The 11,950-nt window shown below is 31.0% G+C and overlaps 3 protein-coding genes across 3 annotated transcripts; 1 reads left to right on the forward strand and 2 right to left on the reverse strand.

Moving 5' to 3' along the window:
- Positions 1 to 4,379: 4,379 nt before the first annotated feature.
- Positions 4,380 to 5,885, reverse strand: LOC119672385 (signal recognition particle receptor subunit beta). Its single transcript, XM_038083416.1, has 4 exons — positions 5,457 to 5,885; positions 5,088 to 5,394; positions 4,879 to 5,004; positions 4,380 to 4,816 (listed from the first exon to the last, which is right to left on the reverse strand). The coding sequence occupies exons 1-4, from the start codon at positions 5,566 to 5,568 to the stop codon at positions 4,621 to 4,623; spliced, it is 741 nt and encodes a 246-aa protein (XP_037939344.1). The 5' UTR covers positions 5,569 to 5,885; the 3' UTR covers positions 4,380 to 4,620.
- Positions 5,886 to 7,508: 1,623 nt separating this feature from the next.
- On the forward strand, positions 7,509 to 9,470 carry LOC119662693 (vacuolar fusion protein CCZ1 homolog). The gene is made up of 6 exons (XM_038072409.1): positions 7,509 to 7,704; positions 7,804 to 7,901; positions 7,973 to 8,291; positions 8,348 to 8,523; positions 8,600 to 8,883; positions 8,947 to 9,470. Exons 1-6 carry the CDS (start codon positions 7,621 to 7,623, stop codon positions 9,450 to 9,452), a joined length of 1,467 nt encoding a protein of 488 aa, XP_037928337.1. The 5' UTR covers positions 7,509 to 7,620; the 3' UTR covers positions 9,453 to 9,470.
- On the reverse strand, positions 9,347 to 10,031 carry LOC119662750 (ragulator complex protein LAMTOR4 homolog). The gene is made up of 2 exons (XM_038072528.1): positions 9,827 to 10,031; positions 9,347 to 9,760 (listed from the first exon to the last, which is right to left on the reverse strand). Exons 1-2 carry the CDS (start codon positions 9,955 to 9,957, stop codon positions 9,574 to 9,576), a joined length of 318 nt encoding a protein of 105 aa, XP_037928456.1. The 5' UTR covers positions 9,958 to 10,031; the 3' UTR covers positions 9,347 to 9,573.
- Positions 10,032 to 11,950: the final 1,919 nt, after the last annotated feature.

An 11,950-nucleotide genomic window follows, 5' to 3' on the forward strand; every position in this document is an offset into this window, starting at 1 on the left:
TTCAACATTCAACGCAAATTGATATGGTGTTCCTTCAACTCCAACAGCAACCAGTGATCGTTCCTCTTCAGCGATGCAAACCTTTATTAAAATATCAATTTTGCTTCAATGAAGGGAGAAACGTTACAGAAAAAGTTTTACTTTAATTAAATATCCTTAAAAAATAATTGTTTTCGTTGAAAGTTGTTTATGTTGCATTAAATTACATGTCCCGCAAAAGGTGTGAAATCCAAAAGTTAAATTTTGTTAAGTCGACACCGAAAATCGCACTTTTACGCCACGAATTCTTAGCCCATAACATATATCATACATTCATACACATCAAACTTTCAATATATCGCCAATTTCAATTATCGTTACTATCAATTGCACCTCACTGATGAACATCGAAACTCATTAGGTCACTCTCTGCAGGATCATTAGGTCAGGATATAGAAATATTGACGTGAACGAGACGACAGACGAATTCGCCAGAAGAGACTCTGCGATACATATAAACCCTATTGTGAATTGTTCCGAAGTGGAATTCGCCATATTTTGTCAAATAACTAGTGCAGTAATCGCGAATGCTGTGAGGTTGCCAGAACTTTACGGCCTAGATTAGACAGAGATATAACCAAAAATCATTTTAGATTCGACAAATCTCTAGTCTATTTACTTATTAGTGTACCATCAAGCCAGTGTGCCATTGCACTGATGCTTTATCAATGGCATATTCCGCAAGTAGACCGTGCATGAGCTACAACGATGAAGATGAAATAGATACCATTTATTTGTTTCTATGTTTTTGTCCAGAACTACAGATGAAACGACTTTAGTGTTTAGTGCCACATTTTTTTCGGTAGTCTGACTGAGATAATGAAAGTAAACGCATTGAATCTACTCAACAACGGTTAGTGTAACTCGCATTTCCCAGGCAACTATTAGGGCATCACAATGGGCAATAGATATCTCCGAGTAGAAGTTATGATAAATAACTTACCAACAACTTCTATTGGAAATAAATCACTATATTCTATATATTTCTATATTTAATATCCAACGTAATCCTAAACATATCAGATTAATATTAAAAAAAGACTAGATACTATTTGAAATATAAAACAGGTGCCGCTTCCCGGTAGAACAGGACTCAGTTTACTAGTAGGTTACCTGTTTTGTACTACCATTCCCACAATAGGTGACCGAAGGGACCTACTCCTACGTAGAAGGGAATAAGTTTCTATTCATATTTTTTTTTTTTTTGGATGTCTGGCATTGAATGTTTTCAATATGGTTAAAGTCAAAGTAGTTTACCCGTAACATTAGACACTTATGTCACTATGCTTCCAGTTTTGAAACAGTTTTATGTATATGGACAACACTTTTCACCTATTGTTGAGATGCGTTGGCATATAAGTGTCTTTCTGAATTTTCAAAACAGTGGCTGGCGCAAAAGATGAAATAGCTCAAATGGGAGATATAAAAAACAATGAGGCTTGATTTGTGATATGTAAAATTAAAAAAAAATTTTCTTAAACGTATTTGTTACGACTATACATAAAGAAATATGCATAAAGGAAGTGTATATAATGCATATAAGTTATATATGCATATAAGTTAACATTACGTCCAATACACGATCAAGCTACCAGTTGCTAGCTAATATATTCCAAATAATTGGAATACATGATAGCACAGGATTACTGAAGGATTGCAGTTTAATTGTACGTTGAACATTAAAAATTTCAACTTCTAACATAACATAATTTCAGTTGGTTAAGGTGCGCTGATTCTGAGCTTCACATTTGGCAGGACCCGAGTTCGATTCCTGGTACTTGCAATCTCAAAAATAATTATTTACGAATAATTAAATACAAGAATTATTTCCAAGACCACTGATGAAGGGTATTTGGCAATACTCGAAACAGCTGTATGGTCAGCCAAAAATTCAATTAATTAAAAATAATATAAAAAAAAAAAATAAATTTTTGTTGTTGTTTCACTTCTGTTCGAAAACCTCTTTATAACATAATTTCTAAATCCATTAAGATAAAAGTATCACCTTTAACATCAATATAAATGATGATTTAATAAAAAGACTCTTGTATACAGACAACGCTAAAAAACACGACCCCCCACTTGAAGTATAAATCAACCAACCTAGCAAGTCTCTAAAATTGGTTAATTCTCTACAAGATGTTTATTTACAATAAAGGTGAAATACAGATTCGTTTTTCTCTGCAAAGCCATAAATACGACAAAAGCAATTATAGGATGGAACAAGTGTCATAGGTTCCCTATCCCTATTACACAATGACCTATCATCACCGATACCACAGTGTTGACCAGGTTCCGCTTTATTGATAGTAGCTGACCGGTACATTTCCTATTCACTTTAAGATAAGTATATCTTACTATCTGACAGAAACTCTCATTCGCCTAGATGTTTTTAGCTATATTCACATATTTTTGTTTGATTGCCAGCTTGACCGTTGCAAGTGGCATACCAATATCAGAGAAATGAATGTCAAACTGCAAGCTCATCTGCTTTCCAGTAGACCGATATGTTCCTGTATCAATGTATACACGGCGGAAGCCCGGCATTTCTAACCTATTAAAGACGAAGCAACGGCGCTTCGTCTTACCAAAGATTTGATATCAGCATAACTGTCCAAGAAGATTACGTTATTAACACCGAGAACAATATAGAAAACAAATAAACCTTATAAACATTTAATTATATATTGCAAATACATATAATTTAATATATATGTAGTTCAAATTATGTAATATGTTAATATATTTACTTACAATACATATAATAGTGTATTTACAAAAATAAATGTTTCGGCTAATATATTCAGCATCAACTTTCTTAATATCTGTGATTCTCACCAAAACAAAGCTAAAGAATCCAAAAATCTACAATTATATTTAGTTTACAATTTGCTACAGATTTCTAACACATGATTAACAATTTTCATACAAGTCGATTCACTTGCTCATCACAAATTAGTATATATACACATATATTTTTGAGTATATTGCATAAACAAATAAACAATAACTAATTATGCCTGTTATTATAAATAGAATAAAAGAAAACATGGAATGAGGACTCCGAGTAAGTCGACACACAAGTCGCACACTGGAGGAATGTAAACCTGTTAAATCTTCATTCATTCACGAAGAATGCCTCATAGTCTCCCTGGTAGTTTTAGGCTGACTTCGCCTACAAAATACAAAACATTGAGAATTTCGCCGGGTTTGTATCTGGCAAGCTTGAAGATAATGGAAAAAAAAAAGAAATTTTGGTACTTAGTTCTTCAACTATTATGTGTTGATACATACTTTAAGTGTTTTTGTTGTTGTAAGTGTTTGGCTTCTTCATTAATCGCTTTGGAATTATTCATTTAATGATCTATATATTTAAACAACTCGCAGTTTTCTTGTCTGACACATTCAACTAGTTTTCCTTCCTCTCTACTCCATTACTATACCTTTTCTCACATTATTAAAGAACACATCGCTGCGGCAATATTTCAACAATATTGATTAATATATTATAATATTTAAAACTGAAATGAAGGCTTGAAGTATGAGCTTCGAACAAACACATTTGGAATTATAAAGGCACACAACTTCACCTTAAAATATACAACATATTTTTTAGCACGTACATCAATTCAAAACACCGAAAAGTATGCTTAGTACAAATATCGTATAATCAATATAAATACGATCTAAATGTTACGGTATTAATATAACTGAAATGTTCCCCGGCAGCACAGACCGGTCCGTGTAATTATATATATTTCCAGGTACAATGAATGCTTTCAATACTGGTTTTAAATGGTATTAAATTTCATCAGAAACAAAGCATCTATTATTTATTTAATACGATATTATGTAAATGTTGTCGCATCGTGAAGAATGGTAAAAAAAAGTTTTTACCACAAACAGAAAATAGTCGAATTATAACATATTACCATACTTTTAGTGAATTAAAATGCATTAAGTAATTTATTTACCTTCCTTTCATTTTAGAACTTTTTTTAATATATATTTTCCACACAGTCTAGTCCCAAAAACACGATTAAAACATGAAGCAAATGTACAGAAATAACGCAATAAAATTCGTTGTCAAAATTTAGCAGCACAGCGTGAATAATAAGGTCAATAACCTTTTGCACTTTCTACTTTCTTACCTTAAGCATCATACGCCCGCATCAGATGTGCTCTTCTCTAAAGTAGATACAGCACATCACATCGTACGAAAACCCGTCTTGCTTGTCTTAAACTCTAAGTAGGTCTTCGGTTCGTACCAGAATCTGTAACTTTCAAAACAAATGTCTTCCAAAATTTTCATGTTTATTTCATGTAGATATAAAAATTTTATACATAAATTTCTTTCCATTCTTGAGGTTATAAAAACTAAATGTAAAAATTAAATGCATGAGCCAATGAGGTTTTTAAACAGGAACTAAAAGAAGTTCGTTCATTTTGATTTGTTGACACATTTAAACATTATTATTCAAAAGTTTTACTTAATAAGTGCATGAGTAATGATCAACGTTATCCCTGAACATGCAACACTGCTTATATACTAGGTAATGAATTTCATTCGCAATTGTTCATTTAAAGCATCCTATCGATCCAGTCGGATACATTGCTCAATTCATTTGCTTTAGCAGAGCATTCAAAGAACTGTATATTCTGCTGCAATTGTGTGAACTCGAAGTCCCTGCCTTCTTTGCCCAGGTACACAAACTTGGAAGTCTCATTATCACCCACTGACTGCAATTTTCTACTACGAGTATCTCGCACAATGTTTCTATACAAAAAAAAAAACAAATTCGAACTTTATATATTCCAAAAACTGTTGAGAATTCTTACAATTCCTTTTCTAAAATGGCTCTAATGACTTGTGCGCTTTTTGCTGTTGGCAAATCCTGTTTGTTGCATAGCACTAGAAACGGACACGACACGGTCGCCCCATCACACAATATTGTATATAAAGCACTGTAACATTTAATTTATCAATTATTCACTGAATTAACTCTTAATCTGCATTATTGCAATTAGTTTGTGTTTCACATACTCACTCTGCAACATCACGAATTTCTTTTTGCGCAGTCACTGCATCCACTACAAATATAATTCCCTTTGCGGTACGTTTATACTGATCAAAGTATTTATCCCGCACACGATAGTGTCCAGGTATGTCCACTAAACGGCCTGACATGCGACCAGAAGTGTATTCTCCTACATTTTCCGTTGTGGATGTAAACGTGTCCGGGAACTTCTTATACAGCATTTGCATGAAAATAGCGGTCTTACCGGATTCACACAAGCCTGCAAACATGAAGTCTCTTCGAGAGGAACCCCTTCTTTTCAGTATGACAAATATAGCTGAAAAAAAAAAACCAGTTTATATAAAAGTTTGTCTAAATCTTAACAGGACATTGTTTTACCAATAATTACGAAGCCTACAGCTGCAGCCAGGAGAATTGGTGTGTAGTCAATCTCCGACAACTTAATAGGCACTTTCGTTTTTGTGTTTGAGTCTGCATTATCCATTGTCATTTACGTTTCATGTAAATTTATTTATGATACAAAATTACTATTACACGCTTGCACCATAAGCTAATTTTAAACAACTTTTTTAATTTCCAAATGAACGTGACACGCAAACCACTTTTATAAAATAAATCGCCTAGCCAACCTATATTACATTTGCCAGTGTTGGTAAACGTTTTACTGAAATTATGAGAGCGTATGCATATTGTGATTTAATGCACCCTACCATTAGCTGCATTTCAGCAAAGAATTATCTGGATCTTCTTTGCTGAAACAATACGGATCACATATGAAAGTAATGTATCAGCATCGTGTCATACATGTCAGCTCTGTTTTTGTTTTGATTTGTATCAAAAATTTTGTTGCTAAATAATAATCCAAAATTTTTATATATAAAAAATCTAAGATATATAAAATAATATGAAATCTGCTATTATTTACTTTAAAACTTAACTTTAATTCTGTAGTAAATAAATGAAAATTGCAGGATTTAATAGAATCAGCGAGCAAAGGTGAAACTAACTCTTCCACTCCCTTTTTAAACACTAGTTCAAGTGCATTAAGTTCATGGGGATGAAATGCATCAACATAGAAATATTGGGAATTTTATAGTTCAAATTTGAGTAATAATTAATAATTTTACAAATAAAAATAAAGCGCTACTTTTTTCGCCATACTTTATGTTTTCATTTATTTTGATCATATTTTTACTGCACCATATCATATGGTAAAGTCCCATTGACAACGACAATATACATTCCACTTTTATTTTGTACATGTATTCCACATTGAACTAGAATGTGAATCAGTTCAATTCGCTTAACACATTTTTTTTTAATTGCTATAAAATATATTAGGTCTGTTCTTCGAGCTATTCGTAATAAAACGCGAGTAAAACACAAGTTAAGTACACACTGAGAGGGTAACATAAATAAAATTCCAGATTATGCTCTTTACACAATTTTTCATAAAATAGCTTTGTTGAAAATCTGATGGGAACAGCTGTTTTTTTTTTTTGTGTAAATAGAAAAATAAGAGCGCGAAATATATTTAAAAAAAAAAAATTTTTTTTATAATATTAAGTGCAAATATTTTTAAATACTTTTTATTTTAATAAAGTGAGTTAGAATTCTGTTTTCAGTTAGTTAGAATGAGTTGGAATTAATAAAATTGTATCTTATGTTATTATTACAGACATAATGAAGGAAAGAAAAATTATTGTACCATATTCACCAACAACTTTTCTGCAATTGCAAAAAGCTAAAAAATTGTATTTACACATTGTTAATCACAATTATTTAATTCATTTTTTAATAGATGATGAATTTGTGTATGAGGTTTCGCAGCAGTTTTTTGCTAAAGAGGGGAATTTCATAACTAGAGAATCAAAAAGGCTTCACAAGTTGCGAAAATGACTTTTGAATGTCTTGTCGTCATATTTCGAAACACCATCTTGAATGTAATGTTTTTCTCGTTTTCTTTTTTCTTTATATAATAATAAATTTACCAATTTTAAATCATCATCACAGTCATTATCTCGTAATATATTAATTACTTTATACTTTGGCTTTGTTGTAATACTTAGTTCACTTAACAAAATATTTATTCTGTTTTTATCCACGCAAATAATCAATTCGAAAATTTTAATTCAAACTAAAACAACTGTCTGTGTTACATTTTCAAATTTCGACAGGGATTTTACACTCTCTCAGATGTTCTCATTTACTCGATAATTTGCTTGTGGAACACATTTGCATAGACACTGAGTTACTCGAAGGTACTACGAGTGGCTTGTGGAACAGGCCTATTGTAAATGCTCACATTATTTAATGTTTAAAAACTATTGTACATTATTCACTTTCTAACACTTTCTATTTCCCGCTGTTTGTACTCTACGATGCAGTAATTTAAGTGATTGGCAACGGCAACAGCTGTTTATTATTATTGAAATACATTGAATCATGCACTGCACATAGCAAGGCTTTTATTACATTTTACATTATTTATAAATTAAGATCAAATAACAATTAAATTAATTTTTAAAATATTTGAAAAAAGATGTCTAAAGTAATACAGCGTGTTGAAGTAACTTTACGCAGTTTTTACATATTCAATTCAAGTTTTGGCAAAAAAGAGGGCGAAGTAAGAGTTCATTTTCAAACATTGATAAATAAGAAACTTTTAATATTAACAGCAAAAATTGGTCAACTTTTTAATTTAACTAATTAATTTTAATATTAGGAACACAAAAAAATCCTTTATTATCACCCAAATGGTATCGAAGAAAACACAAAAATTAAGGATGTCGGCTTAAGTGAAGCAATAATTGCATTTACAGAGTAAGTCAGTCTGCCTATTATTAGCAGACTTATATATTATATTTATTATATAAATATTTTTGTGTTCTTAGAACATTTACTTCAGATAATGATTGCAAGGCTTTACATACTCAAAAAACCACTCAACTATTTTATCAACCAGAAATTGACTATTGGTTAGTTATGACTCTAAATGTTCCAAAAGAGATTCGCTTGAAGGACGGAGTCGAAGTAGCAGATTACCGTGGAGGAGAAATTAATGATAATATTTACAGCAGTATTCTCACTCAATGCTATAGAATGTTTCGTCTTCTCGCTGGTAGTATCAAAATGAATTACGAGTTAAATGGATTAACAAACGACGAAGCTCGGGAACAGCTACAACAAAAATTAGCAATATTCTTTGACAAAGTAAATCTCAATTCAACTGTTTGTTATATTTTCAAGATTTATTTAATCATTTTTAGTACCTAAACTCATTAAAATTACCTGCCTGTGATATACTGGACACCATTTGCTCTATACAGTATTTACCTCTAGAAAAGTCGCTATTCCTTCGCTCACACAATTTCATCAATATGGTTCGTGCCACATTCCTCAATATTAGTGATATTGTATTCTTCTACAATGAGCAGGTTGTTTGGTAAGAGTTGCTTGTATTTTTGTTTTTAAAAAAAATTCCAACCAAACATTTCCATCCATCGTTATATTCTAATTAGTAGTGGGAAAATAAACGCCATAGATTTGTACAGTCTACACGAGTACGTAATGGGAAAATTGGTACCAAAGGACTCTCAGAATGAAGTAAATAATACATTATTCACACGCAGCAGCAGTACAACATCGGAAACGAATCGTAATGGAGCCTTTGTATCTGTTACTGATAACGATGAAGACAATTCAAACCCGACCCAAGTATATTTGCTCAAAGATGATGAGTTAATCGCTTATCGATTGGTTGTTTACAAAGCAAAAAACGCGACACTATGCATACTCATTATTGGTAAATATTTATGAACTTATTAACAAGCAAGTGTGTGAAATATAATTCAATTTTTTTTTTTAGATAGTGCACCTCTTCAGAACGATTTCAACGAAGAACTGCATTCCTATATAGGTCCGCAACTAAGCATTATTGCTCGTGATATTGGCGACAAAATAGCAGAAGTACAGAAAAGTAGTGTTCATACGCCAACACCAACAACCAATAATGATATTGATACAGTTGCACCGAAATATTTATTTGTCAACGAACAAAGTTTGAAACATTTAACAAACATAACTGTAGACAAACGACGACCTAAAATCAATCCTACTATGCCGTTAAATGTTCTAAACATTGTTGGAAGTCTTATGGAGGGCAACAGAAGCTATGCGTCAACTACATCATCCTCATTTGAAGAGGTTTTATTAAAAACAACAAATGATTTTTGGATAGTTAAACGCAAATGTAATTGGCGACAATATTTTGTAATAATATTCAATAGTAAGGCTACTTTATTAGATGTAACGCAAGAGGCGAAACGTATCTTTGAGCAAGAACTTACAGATGATGTATTTTTTGACAAATAAAAAGTATAATCAAATATATAAATGGTGTTTTCCAACTGAAGCGACGCTCATTTATCCGATAATTTTTTTGATACAAACGGTTTTTTCTATAACAGAGCGCACAACAATCGGTGGTGTAATCTCAAGCTAATATGGTCGTACTAGAAGTGTCGGTGTTGACATGAACGCTACTGCCATTGCTGCTACCTTCTTCGCGTAATTTAGTTACAAATATTCGACGATTTGACATGCAGATATTATACCAGTGATCCTCATAATTAATGCAAATACTGTCACAGCTATTTTTGGGAATAAAATTCTCATCAATGCTGCAAAAATTCAAATTCATTATTTGTTTACTAAATGATAAACGAATAGACAACACCCCAACCAACCTTTCTGTCATTTTGACTAGTTCCATTATAATAACAGCACTCTTTTCGTCGTTTTCCATTTCTCCACCAGATTCTAGAACTGCACCATCTTCTTTTAAGATTAAAAACCCAACTTGATGTCCTTTTTCCATTTTTTACGTCTAATTTCTTAATCTGACTACATAAACAATCACCCTAGCAAATTATAGTGTTGCCAATTCCTTTTTTATATTCATATGTCTAGTATCACAATTTCTATATTAACAATAGAAATATAGATAACACACTCTGTTAGTCTTTACAATTTTTTGTTGTAGGTATTAAAAAACGGTTTTAAGTTCGCGAAGTATTTTAATAAAATTTTTTGTTAAAACCACTTTTAGCATAATAAAAACAGTTCAATATCGCTTAAACTCTTTAATATCTATCTGAAAATGTACTTTTAATTTTTGATCGTTATATCATGTTTCCACTGCAGTTAAAACTATTTATGAAAATGTGATTATGATTTAGTCGTTTTCATTGGTATAAGAAAACGCAGAAAATTCAAATAATTTAATATAAAATATTTGTGATATTGTTCACAACATAAATACAGCAATAGGTGCATAGGTGCGTACTGAAAACAAAACATTGACTTTCTGAACGCTTGTATAACACTTATATATATGATTCATATATATACATGTATATATATATATATATATTTATATATATATTATATATATAAATATATTATGTATATATCTTATATACCCCTTACATATTCAATTTATAAAAACAAAAATTTTATTAAATAGCAACTTTTCCAATACTTTTGTTTACAGCTCAACTGTTATTTGATTACATATTACATAAAATTTATGTGAGAAATGATTCAAATTTTAGAAATTTTCCTTACGGGAAATTTATTTTTAAAGGTTGCATTCGACATTTTCGCCTTAAACTAGTTGATTTATTTATAAAGAGATTATTTATGCGAAGACTTTTTATATAGTAAATTACTCTTATTAACGGCCCTAATGAACATAAATGATCTGAATGAGATCAATGGGAACATGGTACTAGCACTTTAAAAATGATTTTAAGATCTCACTTAAAGTAGATTTAAAAACTTATATACAGAGCAGTATTTTTGAAACTGCCAAATGAACATATGTTTCTTAAATCTTATTTGTTTTATATATATATTAAACATTTATATAATTTTTTGTATAAAGTTGTTTTTTCCATCTGCAATTTCCCTATGAAAAGGTAACAAATTAAACATGCTGTTGTTTACCTTATATAAGAAAATTTTAAATGAAACTTGTTTAAAACTCAATCAAATAACTACCTAGAAAATTTTTAATTTTATTTCAAATATATAAAATTACACTACAGTAAGGGCCATGTTATGCAGAGTGTCTCGGGCACGGCATGAGTACAATTGTTGTTGTTTTCAATGCAAATTTTAAATTTGAGAATGAGAGAAAAAACAATATGGCCGTTCAAACTCCGGCATGAGAGCCGGCGTATTTTTGCCCCGGCACTAAGGCAAAACAGTGTTGTTTAGTAATAAATTTTAAAATTTGCGCCTTTTAGGAGCAAACTACTACAATTCTAGTACGTTTTGGAGAAAAAATGGCAGTAAGCAACATAGCATTTTTTTTATAAATCGCTAATAATATAATTATTACACTTTCCGATTTTAAAAAAACGCGTAAAAACTGTTAACAATTATTATAAGATAATATAATAATAAATTAACATTATTATAGCCTCTATGAGTTTTTTCATGCGAGTTATTTTTGGTGGCAAATTGAAAGTGAGCATATCTAAATTTCCTTTTAAATTTAGGCACAACCAAGAAGTAGTAAAAATACAGATTGGCAATACTGATGTGACACTCTGCATAACATGCATTTTCGGCATAGCCCGAAAGAGCGTAATTTGCCGTGCCCGAGACACTCTGCATAACATGGCCCTAAGACACTTCTATATATCCATATATATATATATATGTCAAAACGAAATCGTTTCGTTTTTTATTATCACAACATAATTTAAATCTGAGGAAATTAACATGGACGCTAGGCATTTTGATATACGTATTTTAGTAAAGAAAGGGGCACATATAAACAACTCTGCAAAAGCATAACACTA

The sequence above is a fragment of the Teleopsis dalmanni genome, chromosome 1 (genome assembly GCF_002237135.1).
Source record: "Teleopsis dalmanni isolate 2A chromosome 1, ASM223713v2, whole genome shotgun sequence".
NCBI lineage: Eukaryota > Metazoa > Arthropoda > Insecta > Diptera > Diopsidae > Teleopsis > Teleopsis dalmanni.